This window comes from Mustela erminea, chromosome 6 (assembly GCF_009829155.1).
Source record: "Mustela erminea isolate mMusErm1 chromosome 6, mMusErm1.Pri, whole genome shotgun sequence".
Taxonomy (NCBI): domain Eukaryota; kingdom Metazoa; phylum Chordata; class Mammalia; order Carnivora; family Mustelidae; genus Mustela; species Mustela erminea.
This window is the reverse complement of record NC_045619.1, coordinates 76,294,679-76,311,616: the sequence shown is the minus strand read 5'-3', so window position 1 is coordinate 76,311,616 and position 16,938 is coordinate 76,294,679. Positions and strand designations below refer to the sequence as shown.

General features: G+C 36.3%; 1 protein-coding gene across 2 annotated transcripts in view; it reads left to right on the top strand.

Moving 5' to 3' along the window:
* SLC2A13 (solute carrier family 2 member 13) overlaps positions 1-16,938 on the top strand; it is a 363,699-nt gene that overhangs the window by 50,162 nt on the left and 296,599 nt on the right. For both annotated transcript variants that reach the window (XM_032347765.1, XM_032347764.1), the window contains one exon: positions 8,916-9,075. In XM_032347765.1, the coding sequence (XP_032203656.1) occupies positions 8,916-9,075 (160 nt within the window). The remainder of the gene's footprint in view (positions 1-8,915; positions 9,076-16,938) is intronic.

The window sequence follows — 16,938 nt, the reverse complement described above, 5'->3', positions numbered from 1 at the left end:
CTCTGAGCTGTTTCTTCTGAAACTTCCCTATCCTTCAGGGTTTTGTTGTTCATCTTGGGGTTGGTTTAGAGGTTGTTTCAAATATAGTAAATGAATGGTTTATCTTAGGTGTTTCCTACTTGAAAATGTCTTTCACATTCTCACGCCTGAAAGACAACTTGGCAAGATATAAAATACTTGGATCACAACATTTCCACCTTAGATATGTGCAGTTGCTGCTCTGTGGTGTTTTATATTGACTGGTTTTTAATACTTGGTGGGTAAGCTGGTGTTTTGTGTTTGTTTGTTTTTTCTCTCTGCTCTACCTGTAAAAAAATTTGGTCAATTTTTGTTAACTTCACAAGTCAGAAAATTTCTCAGGATGTGTTTTGCTGTTGCTACCTATCCCTGGGCCCATTTATTTCTTTTATAATGGCTTGTCTTTCAACATATCTTTTATCATTTTAATTTCCTTTGCTTTTCATTCTTGGAGAGCATTTCAAATTGATGTTCCACACTGATTGAAATTTCACACAGCTTCATTTCTGTTATTTCCTGCCTCCAATATGCGGTTTACTTCTGCAGTTATTTACATATGCTATTAATTTTTTAGTGTTCTTGGCAATCCTTCACCCTACCCATTTCCCTATTATTTCATTCTGTTGTCTTTATTTAAGCTGATTTCCTCATGGCTCTCTGTTCTGCATTTTAGGCAAAAGCCAAACCTTTTGTGAAGAACAGATTAAAAATTTGGTTGGGGTGGGAGGGTGTTCATCTATTACTTTGCTACTTTAATATTTCCTATAATAATTCTTTGTTTTACTTTCTAGCCCTTTGCATCTGTTGCATGAATATTTCCACAACCAGATTATAGCCCTGGGCTTATCTTCTTCTGTACACATTTCTTGTGTATTTTGTCTATGCCTATTCAATTACGATCTACATTCAGGTGATTCACAGCCGTTAGCTGCTGTTTAGGTCCACATTGTTTGTTGCGCTGGAACATTTACTTCTAGATGTCACATAGAGCCAAATATGACAAAGCACCACTTAAGTTCCTATTTGCTAAATTCACTGCCTCGAGGAAAGGTATTGATTTTTTATTAACCTTTGGGTATTCCGTTTGTCTGGTGTAAAAGCATACTGCTTCCGCTTTTGTTAGCATTTCATACAGTTATCTTTCTCTTATAAACTTTACTTATTTAGGAAATTTCTTAGCAAAAATTTTTTTTTCTTAACATATGTATTGATTTCTTTATTTGCCATCTCTCCCTATCAAGAAATTCTTTCCTTCTCTGTTTTTTTTTTTTTTTTTTTCCCCCTGCCCTCTTTGATCTGTGTGTTCTAGGAACATGTCTTTCTTCTTCTCTTTATCTGAATACTGGAATATTACACTGTTACTTAAAATGATCTTGAGCTATAAGGGTGACAAACCAGTATCTAGATTGTTGTATAGAGCTACACAGGGATGTATTTTCTTTGGCCTCCAGAGTATGTTGTACCTTCTATGTCTCACTCATTTGACTTCTATATTTATCATACCTACTTCTTAAAGAAGCTAGAGACCCTTTTTTGAGAAAAGAATAGTTAAAGAGAAGGTAAATGTTTGTAATGTAATGAGTTAATGCTACAGAATTATGGGAAAAATACTGCAAGTTATAACCAATTTTTTTAATAGCAGTTATGTATGGGTGGTATGACTAGTGGTGATTTTTATTTATCTACGTTTTTACATGTGACTTCTAAATTTTCCCTAATGAATAACATGTATAGTGTAAAACTTGTCCATTAACAATAATTTAAAAGGGTATGGTTTTGTAAAAAAAAAAAAAAAAAAAAAAAAGATATGGTTTTGTATATGCATTCCAAGTAACAAATAAACTGTTAAGCTAAGGTCTGTGCTTAACAGGTAGGCAAGTTAGAGTACAGAAGATAATGTGAGTTATGATCATCACATTAAATGGGATGTAGTTGGCTTTGGAGAATCATTGTGATACAGACCTTACTGAGATGTTACCAGTAAAAAGGAATATGATGAGATCAGTATTATATACTCAAGTAATACTGAGGGAGAAGTTATTTAGGCTGTTAAAGACTTCATGGAGTTTAAATGATGGTGACATGTTTAAAATGCCTTGTGAAGAGGTTTTTAACACTATATAGAACAATAATTGGGCTTGTCATGCCTATAGATAAAATCTCACCCATAACCTGGCTTCTCTGTTATATGCATTTTGTGTTGTGTATATATTCTCATTCCTTTGGGACTTATTGCTCTTTGAAGTTGCCCAGAGGTGTTTGTGAAAGTCTTAAGTCTTGTTAAAGAAGAATAAAAATTGAATTCTCCCTGTGTTAACAACCTGGTAACTGTAGATCCTTGACTCTTCAGAAGAATGTGGACTAAGCAGTCCTGGGCAGGACAGCCAAATGGAAAGAAACAGCTACAAGAAGGGAAACTTTTATAGACAGATTCTCTTTCTTTTTATTAAAATTATTCCTTTAGACATCATAGAGCAATGATTTGCAAAATGTAATTAGGACATCATAGTCTTTTTTTTTTTTTTTTTTTAAATCATAGTCCTTCTTGTTCAAGAATCATTATTATCGAAAGGTACCTTCCTGTGCTTCTAAGAAGCTAATTAGTTGCTGCCTGGCTTGTGCTAAGAGGCTGCTATGGTTCATGGGTATTTACGTATCGCAACAGGATTTTCTGATGCTATTTGTTTATGAAATTATTTATACTTCTGACTCAGGACTTTAAAAGGGCTTCCAGTGGTTTTTGAAAGCCAGATTCAGCACTCAAGCATTTGAGCTATTGATGACAGGTCAGCTCGGCAACGTGAGAGAGTGTGGCAATTGGTCGTACTGTGGTGCCTGAGGTGCAGTTCTCCGTGAAACTCCTTTAAGGACAGGCATGATAATGAGTTTCCATTGATGCAGACGTCTTTATTTATTTTGTAAGAAATCGGACTTTCTAACAATATTCAGAAACAGTACCAACGTAGATTTTTGTGGTTGCATTTACACTGGTAAACTGCTGACAGGAATTTGCACCATCTCATTCCTTATGTTCATTTGGCTTCATCGGTTTCAGGTGCACTAATAAGGATTTGCTCTTTATCAGACATTTATTTTGATTAGTGTTTGGCATCGGGAATAAGTCAGAAGTTTTTCGTAGATTTTTCCTAAACTTTATATCATTAATTGCATCCATTTATGAAGTACTTAGTTCTTAATTTGGGGGATCTTATACAGTATTACTTAACTGCCCTTCATTGGAACAGTGAGCTTTGTCTAGGGACAGAATTCCATTTGTTTCCCCAGAGTAGTGAAGAGGTTTTGGGGTGGCAGAGCCTTAATAGCCAAGGTTTATAAAAAATGGGCCCATGTTTAGAAATCCATAAATTATAGTTTGCATGGATATCTTATTGATAGCAAGGTGAGATAGCTGTAGTGAACGTGGAGCCCTCTGCTCTCCCTGAACATAACATTCTTTTATCGTTCCCCATTTTCATAGAGGTTTTATGGGTTTACACTTGTCTACTTGACATTATGCAGCAAATCGCATACAATTGACTAATGAGACTGAACTCTTTAACATGACATCTGGTGGCAGTAAGTCACGTAGCAGGTCGTAGGGGGCAGGAGAGAGATCAGACTGTCCTTTCCCTAGAAGTTCACATGTGCTAAGGTAGTAGTCCGAAAAGAGAACATGTCTGAGACATTTCTAAAGGGTCACATTCAAATCAGAGGCATGGCCCTTGGTTCTCCAGTGGCACATAACAGAGATTAGGGGACCTGAATCTGTGAGACTCACTTTGACATTAACCTGCTTATGTGACTTCCTGAAAATCTCTTCTTGTCTGTCTTTGATGCTAGGTTTCTTTACCTTTTCTTGGGGGAATGAATGACACCTGTCCCATCTACCAACTGCTAGGGTGACCTTACATGTTAATATAAAATGGTAACATAAAAAAGGCTTTAGAAAATAACATGGTATTCAAGTGTAAGGTGGATGCTTACTGGTTGTTCCTTCTTACTTTCTTCCTTTTACAGTTCCATAAATACGAGAATGTTTCAAGACTGAGTTCTAGGCATTCTTCTCCTCTTCCGTTTCTGGGTGATCTCTTCTATTCCTTTGGTTTCTGTTTTGTGCACCAACCACACAGAACTATCTTCTGAGCTTCAGATATTTGTGTAACTTCCAAACCCTCCTGGACCCAGTTTCCCTTTGAAGTTGCTTTTAGTATATGTGCTGCCAAAGCAAGCACTGAAGTTGCTTTTAAATATATACAGTTTAGGAACATTAAGTAATTCAATAGTAATAGTACTCTATTTGTGTCTTGAAGAATATAATAGCATGTATGTTATAGCTCTGCAATATTTCTTAAAATCTCTGTTGTCTACTCCTCTGCCTTCCCTCCCAAGTTAAGCCTCAGTTCCTTTGTTAAAGGCTCCCATTTTTTCCATATGAACCCTGAACCTCTCATTCACAGCTCTCTCCAGTCTTTTTTCTTTTGAACTTCTACCTGCAAACCAGATCTTTGTTCCATGCTTTCTTCTCCATCTTTTTTGCCTTGGATGGTAATGGCTCAAGAATTAGGGTGCCAAAGACCAGGTTCTCCCTAGGAGATGAGAGAGGAAGGAAAGGTTGGTTATTTTGGCAGAGTTATAGGGTGGGAGCAGTGAGGTGAGTTGGGCATACTCACATGTAGATACTCTGTATTCCTGACACACTTGGGGAGTGTTCTACTTGCTCTCTACTTGTGTGTTTCACAGAGCACCTCTGACTCAACCTGGCTAAAACTTGACCTTCTTTTCTTCTACCCACACTTGCTTCTCTTCCAGTCTCCTTTATCTTAGTACCAAGTACCTGTCATGCTCCTGTTGCTTCTTCTGGACATCTGAGCATCATCCTCGCGTTCTTGTTCTCATGCTTCATGTTCCATCTCAGTACCTACCTTCTGGAATACGTCTGGAATCTCTCCGTTTTACTCCATCTCCTTCGCTGTCACTGTACGTTGCTTCCCTGCAGTCAGTTTTCCAAACTCCAGAAAGTGACTCTTTGAACATGTGAATCTGGTAGCACGTTTTCTTCCTTTATACTATTTAAAGGCTTCTGAGTACCAAGTCCTTGTATAGTCAGATATAGTCAGGTTTGGTCTCTGTCTCTAGAGATAGTCCCCCTTCTTCAACAGGTTGGATCTCTTTTTGCCTCAAGGTCTTTGCTAAGCTGGACTGATTGTCTAAAGTGTGTGTCACCATCCTCCCGCTGTCTTTGGGCTCTAGCTTACTCATTCACCTGATCGCTGCTTAAATAGGACCTTCTCATCCAAGAACTGTCTGACTTGTCAAGCTGGGTCAGTCCCTTTGCTATGAGCTCTTGTTCTTCACACTTCCCCTTCGGTAAGACCCATCACATTTGACATCTTATTCTTCAAATACATTTTGACCGACAGACACTAAACTCCATGAGGCCAGAGGACATGTCTCTCCTGCAATACTATTTCTCCAGTGCTTAGCACAATGCCCAGCTCAGATCAAGCTGATCAGATCTCCTCTCTACACATATGCTGCTTCACACTTATTTTTTAATTCTGAGAAAATTCTTATCATTTCGTATTTCCTTAAAACCATGCTCTTCTCTGTAGAATTGTCTGCCCGCTGTCCTGAACTAGCATCTAATCATTATTAGCATGCAGCAGTTGTCCACAATACAAGATAGAACCTAGTGTGTAGCTATACTGTAACTCTTACCATGGTATTTTGAAATTATTTATTTGATTGCCTGTTTATGTGAGTGAGGCTTGTAGATAGCTTCTCTTATAACAGAGACCCTGTTTTGTTCACTTATATTCATCCTGGTAATGCCATTGCCTAATACAAGTCAAACTGAATCAAAAACAGTTAGAATGCCTAATAACTAGAGGTATAGTAAGAAATAATTGCTAACATTATTGACTACTTTCTGTATGCTAAGCACAAAGTTAAGTGCTTTCAAGTGGGGTGTGTGTGTGTGTGTGTTTGTGTATTTATTTATTCATTTATTTATTTATTTATTTATGGAGACCCAGAAAGGTTAATTTGTCCAGACTTAATTAGCTGGAGAGTGGCAAGGCTGGAATTTAAACCCACTGTTTCCAGAACCTACCCTCATCTGTGCTGGCCAGTCAGTAGAGTCTAGAACTTTCAAAATTGGGTTCTGGAATCTCTCTGGTTCAAATTTTGGTTCTTCTACTTATTGTCATCTGACCTGGGGTAAGGTCCTTTTTTGCAAAATGTGGATAATTATATGTCCATTACAGAGATGTTGTGAGGATTTAATAAAATAATCACTCCCTGTGAAATACCAAATGCAGGTGATTTTAACACTGTTAAGTCAATATGAGCACTCATTAGCTCTTTGGGGGGTTCTTTCCAATTCTAAATCTAGTGAGTCTTTTTTTAGTTCCTCATTCTTTTCTCTTTGCCCTTTCCTGTTACTTTTCAAGATCCTGATGTTTATTTTAAATAATTAACCTTTATAAGGCTTGAGGTTATCTCTACATTTCTATCAGGTAAAATCTATGGACTTTGTGACAAGCCACGAGCTGCCTAAAACCACAGCCCTCATTTCCCATGCTAAATCTCTGGGCTGTGTGCCTGAGTCAAGATGTCTGGCTAAGGAGAGCAACTGAATTCTCATTACAGCCAGACCAAAGCAGGAAAAGAAACCCAGACGATTACTGCTGTCTTCTTTCTGGACGCTTATTGAGATGTTCTAATTGTAAAAGAACTAAAAAGAATATACAATTAATTTGTCAACATTTGCATCAAGTGTTTCCTCTTTCCAAGTTAGATGAAAGCCAATTTAGTATGATGTGTTCTCTTAAATTGGTTAGCAGTCAGATGGAAACTTCCAGCTGCTTAGGTGATGCTTTAATTGTAAGGACTATTCATACTTTGTCTGCTAACATGTGCTTATTTTATGAAACTCATAAAAGCTGAATTCTTTTCATGCATATTTATATATATTGATAGGCACCACAGCAGCAGACAATACTGGTGGAAACTACAGAGTGTATAGTTTTGAGATTTAATGGGCTGACTTGTGTGCAGTTATTACTAGTAGTTATTCAGAAGTACAGAAGCAGATATATATTAACTTAAATAAATCTTGTCCATGTATTTGCTTGGTTCAAAGATGGAACAAAGTAAATAAAAATATGGCAAAACGTATGTCTAAAATAGGTGGAATTCGGGACAGTTGAGACATCAGGAGGGAATTTCGCTCACAGAATAAATACTGTGAAGTCCAAAACACTTAGTAGAAGTGGGTATCTCTGACTGCCTAATAAAGAGTGAAATTAAAGACTGCTGTGTGATTGATAGTGCCTGTAAACACAGAGAGGGAAGCACAACTGTTGTGGTTACTGAGACTATAGACAAATGTCTCCTGTTATCTGGAATGTGGTAAATAGCACCATCGGCACCCCCTGTACAGAAAATACAACAGCAGCTGTCTTGGTGCTGCTCCCTTCAGTATAGACTATTTTTTGGCATTATATAAATTAATTCAGTTCTTCCTGGGTATCTTATGTAACCCATTGATGTTCTGGCTTAGTCTAGAGATCAACTTATAGTATCTATAGGTAGAAAAAGATTACATTTTCTTAGATAATCCTGCTGGACTTTTTTTTTTTTTTCACTTAGCTTTTGGCAACTATTGATTAGATAGTAGTTTTAGATTACATAATCAGGCATACCGAGAAATTGGAAGTGCCACTGAGCAGTGAGCTCCATATGGCCAAGAGGATCAAGATTTTCCTTTAAGAAGTAATTTTGGATTAGCCTAAAGTTGTGGACTATGGAACTGTAGTTTTTCAAATATATGGTGAGCATCAGAAGTGCTTGGATGATTTTTAAAAGACAGACCCATTTCCCATCTCTTGTTTTCTATTTAGTAGTTCTGAGATGGGTAGGGTGAGAGCATCTTTATTTAAAAAAAAAAAAAAAAAGGGATGCCTGGGTGGCTCAGTTGGTTGGACGACTGCCTTCGGCTCAGGTCATGATCCCGGAGTCCGGGGATCGAGTCCCGCATCAGGCTCCCAGCTCCATGGGGAGTCTGCTTCGCTCTCTGACCTTCTCCTCGCTCATGCTCTCTCTCACTGTTTCTCTCTCAAATAAATAAATAAAATCTTTAAAAAAAAAAAAAAAAAAAAAAAAAAAAAAAAAAAGGGCTACATAAGTGATTTAGTGATCAGTGAAGTTCTGGAAATACTACCATAGGCTGTGCTGCATTAATTTCAGAGAGAAACAGATTTTAAGCAGGTATAACCAAATATACCTTACCCATAAAACCATCTGTTTTATGATTAAGATCATATGTTCTTAAGGATTCTAAATTACCAAAGTGTTGTCCATTGTAAGCTACTTCAGAAATCTATAGCTAGCCAGTCAAATAGGGTGACTTAACTATGGATTTTTTATATAGTAAGCTGGTTGGTTTTGGTTTGTCTGCTGGAAGTGATGACTTTGAGTAGTTACTATGATTCTAGGATAATAATTTTTATTCTCGACGTTGTCTGATTACATTTCCATATAGACTAAAAATGTTTTGATAATTATATCCTATCTAGAGAGGATTTTCTTATTTTTAGTCCACAAAACTTACAATGCATGCTTTATATACATTCTAAAGCTATCTGAGAGCTCTAGAGGTAGTTTCCTTTTTAGGTTTTCAAGTGGTAGTATGAAAGTGGGTCTCTCCGCAATATGTCTTTATTTATCTTCAGTAGTCACTAGTTATAAACAAAATCTTTAAGTATCTGGCAAACCTTGTTTAAAGTAGAAAACCAAGGGTGTGTGTCTGTGTCTTTGTCTAACATCAGTATTTATAACAAGGACAGAAATCTTGAGGAAGTGTCTTCTGTTGACTTCTCCTTGTTTCTTCACAGGCATTGCTTCCATGACAGTGCCCGTGTACATCGCCGAGGTCTCCCCGCCCAATTTAAGAGGTCGCTTAGTCACCATCAATACCCTTTTCATCACCGGAGGCCAGTTCTTTGCAAGTGTTGTTGATGGAGCCTTCAGTTATCTCCAGAAGGATGGATGGAGGTCTGTAAATTGTTCTTACATTTAATTTTCAAATCATGACTTTAGGGAATGGAAGAAACATTGAGAAGTGATAGGAAAAATGTGACTGGGTATTTTGAATCATTATAATTAATTTATAAGTGGATGGCATTCAGTAAAATTGAAAGTGGACAAGAAGCTGGTATTTATTTTAATGATAGACAAGGAACGTACCATTATGAATTGATATTTACAGGCTTTTTACCGTTGAGGTGACATTTCTCACACTCTGTGTAATCTTTTGCAATATTTGTTTAAAAATGAATGCAGCAATAAATATGTATGGAGTTCTTGAATTGTATCATTGATTGACACGGTGTTTATGAACTGCAAATGACACCATTTTTTCTGACCTGGATGAAAGAAAACCTACCCTTTAAAGGTTTAGATTTAGCTATATAAAAAGATATTATCTATATAAATTTAAAATGCACAAATTATTCCTTGATCACTATTTGCCTTATTTTGAATCAAAAGAGATGAGAAAATTGCTTTTAAACTGCTTTGAAATATTTTCGAACCAAATATTATAGAAACAAACTAATCTTTTGTTAAAGCTTAAGACTATAATAGGTTCTATATTTTGATATCATACTTTATATTAATTAAGAAACAGATTCATCTAACTGTCCAGGAACTTTTGTCAAAAGGTGCAGCAGGTCACACAGTATTCTCTAACTTACTCTCTTGCCACCATGTATTACAATAGATGTTCACGGAACATCTACTCTGTATGGGTGTTTGGAGAAACAATATCGAACAAGACAGACTCTAGTACTTGTATGCATGGTACTTACAGTGTTGAAGTGAATTCTTAACAGCTGAAGAAAAAAGGGGTTTATTGTGATATGGAGGTAGGGAGTTAAGCTTCTATGTGAATAGCACCATAAATCATGTGCCTTTGATGAGCCATTAAAGACTGAGACTGATGAAATTTTATTAAAAGTTATGTGAGAAAACTTAATGATGCCAATTAGGGCCTACCTGTGTCAGGACCATTAGAAAGAGGACACAGTTGTTTTTTTTTTTTTTTTAAACCTAGAATATATTATTTGTTTCAGGGGTACAGATTCATGAGTTTTACACAATACCCAGTGCTCACCACAGCGTATACTATCCCAAGTGTCCATCACCCAGCCACCCCATCCCTCCCACCTTTGCCCCTCCAGCAACCCTCAGTTTGTTTCGTGAGATTAAGAGCCCCTTATGGTTTGTCTTCCTCTCTGGTTTCTTCTTGTTTCATTTTTTGAGAGGACACAATTCTTAAAGCATTAGGTTCTTTCTATAGATGTTGCTAAACCACTTTCTACCTTAAGGAATGAATCTCTGCCAAAGTGAGAAATTACTGGAAAATTGAAGAAACAAGAAATTTAATCTTTCTTTTTCCACTCTGTAGATAGAATAGAGGACTAGAAGGATAGAATAGAGGACTGGAAAGGTAACTGTTAACCCACATAAACTGATATTTTGAATTTTTCTTAGAAGCTCAGTGGAAGTCAGTTTTTCAACCCCATGTCTTTAAGGTAGATCTAACTCATTTATTTACATTAAGTTAAAAAATTTTAGGGGTACCTGGGTGGCTCAGTTGGTTAAGTTTCTGACTCATGGTTTCTGCTCAGATTGTAGCCCCATGTTAGAGTCTGCTTGGGACACACTCTCTCTCTGCCTCTACCCTTTCCCCCTTGTGCTCTCTCTCTCTAAAAGAAACAAAAAAATCTTTTAATTTATTAATGTAAGTTATATATATATATATTTATTTATTTATATTAAAAATCTATTTTGAAGAGTGCCTGGGTGGCTCAGTCAGTTAAAGATCTGACCCTTGATTTCAGCTCAGAGTTGTGAGATTGAGCCCCGAGTTGGGCTCTGGGTTGAGTGTGAAGCCTGCTTATGATTCTCTATGCCTCTGCCCCACCCACTGCCCACACGGGTGCGTGCTTTCTCTCTCTCTTAAAAAAAAAAAAAAAAGCTTTTAAATGAAAACATATAAAGTGCTTAAGCCATGTTTTTTACTTAAGTATAGAGATTTAGATATATTTTCTCAACACTGGTTAGAAAAGAGAGATCATATAGCATTGAAAATAATTTTATGGATGTGTTGTCCTTGTATAGAATGGAGGTCTTGGGCAGGCATTAGAACACCTTTCAGAAGCAGGGTGACACAGTTATAGACAGGCCTGGATTCAGATCTGTTTTCTACCTCTCATTAGCTACAAACCTTGAACAAGTTACTTAGGTCCCTGAACTTCACTCTTGTAATTGTAAAAAATGGGACCAAAAGTACTTGTAAGATTATTGCAGCATCTGTATATAAAGTCTTCAGCCCACTGTTTGGCATGTGGCAGAGGATCAATAAGCAACGAGTCACACTATTATTTACTATTCTGATGAATGATTAAAGGATGGATACTATGATAGTTAAATTATAAGTGAGGTTGAAGGAAAACACATCCTATGACTTCTGTTTTCTTTATTTGTACAGATGAGGCTTTGAGGTGATAGGGAAGAGGCCTAGAGAAAATACATGTTAAATGCTTATAGCTGCCATAGAAAGTATAAGAAAGAAAAGAATAGATACAAAAATGACTTTCCAAATAACCATGGGATCCCAGCTGAGGTTGGAGACGTAAGTTTGCAGTAAAGCGGAATAACATGCTGTGTGCTTTTTCCCACAATACTAGACTGAAGGGTGAAAAAATAAAATATAAGAGGATGCGAAAACTAACTTAGGCTGGTAGTCAGCCGAATGTATTAACATACCAGATCTCTTGGAACTCACTTTTTGTTTGCATGAATATGCATTCTGTCCACATGCAGATAAATTTCCTTTTTTTTTTTTTCTTTTTTTACTGGTGAATTCTCTGTGTATTATTCTCTTCCAGTATTTAGCATCCTTTGCAGTCCATTTAACTTCTCTGATTCTTGGGCTAATGGGAGTGTGGTTACAAGTAAATAAAGGTAAAAGTACTACCTTAACATCAGCTTTAGAACGGTCAGCCATTATAACTTATTTAAAATTATAACAACAAGTAATTCATTCTTGTGGCAGTATATTTCAGAAATTCTAATTAAAATGTGGGTGTAGATGTCATATATAGAACTTTTTCATACTCGTAGCTTTGCATGTTATAAAGTAAGATGTCCCCTATCTTACAAGAGTTTTTACATTTTAACATTGTTTATTTATCTTTTTGACTTTTATTGCCTCTGAAACTCTCATGTTACCCAACATTTGGTGTTACTGTAACCAGTGTCCCAGATTTTACTAGTTTACATTGTAGTGATGAACAGTTCTAGAGTCTGTTAGCGAGTATAATTTGATCCTAACCAAAACTTTTAGAGAACTGGTGGAACTGATATGATTTTTAGATTAACAAAAAATGTTAAGAGAAGTTAAAGAATTGGTTGAGGCCATCTGGCTGTTACATAGAAGAGTTTAGGGCCAGTTCGTCTTACTTGAAATCTAACTACTTTCTTCCTCATTCTGCTTCCAGTATTTTATAATTTAAAATGTAGTTACTGAAAATTTTTACAGTAGTGATCAGATGAAGGCTTATAGAAGATGATACTGATTAATCAGACCTAAAAACTTTTTAGCCTTTGATGTTCTTGAAAAACTAACTCGTCTTTTGTGCCAGGTGGGCCAAAGCTATTCTCTTATTTGGAGATCACAGAAATAAATTGTCTTCTGCTGCACAACTACTAGATTAGTTTTTCTGGAAAAGAGAATTGCCAGTGGAAAATTGAACCTTGATATATGTCTAGCACGCTTGTGTTATTATACATTCTTTGCTGGGAAAAATGTCATCCAGCTTCATGAGGAAAGAGGAATAAGGATTTTGAAGCACTCATTAATGATTAGAATTTTGTAAAAACAACTTTATTGAGATATAATTCACACACCATTTACTTTATGTGTTTACAATACAATTCAGTGTCTTTTAGTATATTCACAGAGCTGTGTGGCTGGCCATCATTGCAGTCAAATTTAGAATATTTTCATTACCCCAAAAAGAAACTTTGTACCCCAACCTACCAGCTTCTGCCAGCTCTACGTGATCATTAATCTACTTTTTGTCTCTAAAGATTTGCCTGTTCTGAATATTTCATTTAACAATATGTGGTCCCTTGTTGACTGGCTTCTTTCACTGACCATTTTTATTCAAGGTTCATTCATACTGTAGTATGTGTAAGTATTTTATTTCTTTTTATTGGCAAATAATATGAATATAACACATTCCATTTATCCACTTCTCAGTTGATGGACATTTCCAGTTTTGGGCTATTATAAACAGCTACTGGCTATTTATATTTATTTGACTATGAACACTTCTGTACAGCTTTCAAGGTGGACATGTTTTCAAGTCTCTTGGGTATACATACACCCAGGAGTGTAATTACTAGGCGAAGTTGTAACTAAGTTTACCCTTTCAAGGAACTGGCAAACTGGTCTCCAAAGTACTGCACTATTTTACATCCCTACTTAGCAGTGTATGAGAATTCCAGTTTTTTTGTATCCTCGTAAATGTTTTTTATCTGTCTTTTTGATTATTGTCATCTTAGGTGATTGTGAAGTGGTATCTCATTGTGGTTTTGATTTGCGTTTCCCTGATGACTCATGCTGCCACGAAAAATTTTATTTTTCCCTAATACATTACAGTGCTTATAAAGATGGCAGAGATAGTTTAATAGGATTAATGATAGAAAGTTTTATCACTGCCTTTTCTGTGCTGATATTTTTAGTCTTGCTTTTTGGACATAGATTCACTCACTACACCTCAAGCAAATGAAGGGGTTTTTTGTTTTGTTTTGTTTCTTTAGTTGCTGAGTTAAAGCCTGGCCTGTTGCAGGCCTCCAATAAATATATAATAGAGTAAATTTAACAGCTGCCACTGCGATTGTATAAAACACTTGGCATGCTACTGCTTCAGTGTTTCACAGCCTCTCCGTTTCCCACAGGAAATAAAAAATCAAGCTCTTATCATGGTTTGTGGTATCCAATCTGTGCCCTGCTTTTCTAGATTTTTATAACTTATCATTGCCTCCCTCTCTCTTCCTTTATAGAACAGCCATGGCTGTATACCTGATATGCCAGTTGCATCTTGCTTTCTCATGTTTTTAGGTTTTTTCTGTCTGCTTACTTTACCTCTAGTGCTTTCCTACCCTGTCCTGCTTTACTGGTCTGCCTGTGGCTCCTCCTTTAAATCTCTGCTTTTGTGTATCATGTGTCATGTGAAGCTGTTTCTGTGCCTTTGTCCTTCCATGACTTTATATGTACCTTCACTGCTGTATACACCTCTTACTTCGAACTGTTAACTGTTTTGTCTGTCTCCTAATTCACTTTGGAACTTCTGAATGTCATTGACTTTGTACTCATTTTTAGATCTAGGAGAGAGCCTGGAACATAGAAAATGCTCAATTAATGTTTATTGAACTGAGCTGAATTGATTCAGCTCTAGGGAAGGAACTCTTAACTAAAGTGAAAAGGTATTGATTTTTAAACCAAAATACCAATTCATTAATGTATTTTGAGGAATACATTTTACTTCATAGATAGCTGGAGAACTAAATTATTAATTATAAGTGTTTCCTATTAAGAATAAAAATCAGAGAATGAAAATTAGTTTCTGAGCCCATTCCTTTGCTCCTGGTTTCAGAACACGTTTTGTCCTTCTTTTTTGGACATAGCTGGTTTTCAAATAAGTATTCCTCTATTTATGATTACACAAACCATCATGTGACTTATAGTAATAAGAGGGGTTAAATCATTCTCCTTTATGTTGATTTTTATGCAGTTTATTCTCAGATTTAAGTTTTTAAAATTAGAGTTATCTCACTAGCCCATACATAAGCATTTGGTGTCTGAATGTGCTAGGTATTTTCACATTTTTTATCATTTACATCATGCTTTTTGTGTGTGCTGAGGAAGTAGAAATTGAGAAAATGTTTAGTGTTGAATGAGAAGCACAAAGTATTAGTTAGCAACATCTGTATGAGAGATTTTTCTGGAATATCTTCAGGCTAGTTCATGGATAGTGTGAGACCTGTACTGAGAATTGAAGAATTGACAGACACAGGTGGAAATGCGGGCAGAATATAGGCTAGGTGAAGACAGAATGAAGAGACTTGAAATGGAGGTAATGAAGTGAATGAGAGATAGGAGCCAGATTCTAGAGGTCTGTGAATTCGAGGCTTAGAGGTTCTGAACTTCTATCTACAGGAAAAGGGAAACTATTTTAGAGCAGAGCATGCTATAATGTTAAGTCAAAGATTAATAGAGTGATGCCCAGAATTTATTAGAACTCTGGGCCCCTGGATGGTTGCAGGGAACATATTTATGAGGCTGTGACCAGAATACAGGTGTGAGGTAGTGAGGTGTGTTACTCTTGGAGACATCAGTTAGTATAAGAATCATTCAGTCATTCAAGAAAAACTTGTTGTGGGGGGGCACCTTCTGTATGCTATATTGTGCACGCTACTAGAGACAGACACGTAAGAAACGTACCTGTTCTCAGGTACGTCACAGACTAACAAAGAAACTTTTTCATTAACTTGTTAATTAAATGTTGGATAGTGTTATGAGAGCTCTTAGGGTATGTAAATTTGTTAGCTTTATGCTGGAAAGATATTTGAGCTGAGTTTTTATGAATAAGAGAGTTCCAGGCATAGTGAGGAGAAGGAAATTCTAGGTGGAATATAATTTCCAGAAGCCCAGTAAGTAGTGTGAAAGGGCCAGTCATATGTGGGCAATAGTGAGAAGTTTTAAAGCAGCTAGGTGGAGAGCTATGATGACTATCTGAGAGCTTGAAGGGGACATAGAAAGGTGGTCTTCATGGGTATGAGTAGAACTTTAAATCCCTTGCACTCTCTTTAGTAATACTTTGAATCAAGTTTATTGAAAGTATGGAAAATAACTTTTACTTTAGGATGAAAAATTAGTGATCCTCTCTCCCCTCTAATATTTTACAATTTAAAAAATCATGTCAATAAGATGCTTTTAAGAATGATGTTTCAAAAAGGTGATATTTCTAAACAAATTCATGTTGGGGAAGGTGTTTTTATAATTTAGTTCTCAGAGATCAGTGGTGTTTGGCTCCATACAAAATACGGAGTATAAATCTGTCTTAAAAAAAAACTAACCATGCAGTGGCTGTCTTAAGAAAGATGGATTTGGCTAACAGCGTGATTACAAGTTAACACCTTCATGTTGAAGATACTTGTAGTTTCGTCATTGACAAAATTAGGATATAAGACTCTTTATCATAAAGATATCGATAGTGTTGTGGGAGGAATAGGTTTAAGACTTGCTTTCACAGCACATAAATTAACTTATCTGAGCTCGGGTATCTTTATGTAGCCAGTGCTTCTGCAGTTCTACAGTATTATTAGGATCAGGTAAGTTAATAGCTGTGAACGTATGTACAAACCCTTAAATGCTGATAGATAACTGTTTGCTGTCATCTCTAGAAAGCTTTGGGTTGATTTTCTATCTTGTATCTAAATTGGACAATAAAAATTTCCCTCACTTTCAACCATCTGATTTTTTTTCCCAGGTAAACAGTAAGTATAGTTTACGAATGAGAGTGGTTTTTATAAGACAAATCTCTCCTAAAGATGACTATTATAAACCACAGACAAATTTTAAAAACTCCAAAAAAACTCCAGCTCTAAGAATAGGTTGGAACTGAAGGGGATTTGAATCTTTTTTTTTTTTTTTTTTAGATTTTATTTATTTATTAGAGAGGTGGAGAGAGTGTGTACAGAGGGGGAGGGAGAGAGAGAGAGAGAAGCAGATGCCTTGCTGAGCAGAGAGCCCAAAGTCGGGCTGGATCCCAGGACCCATAG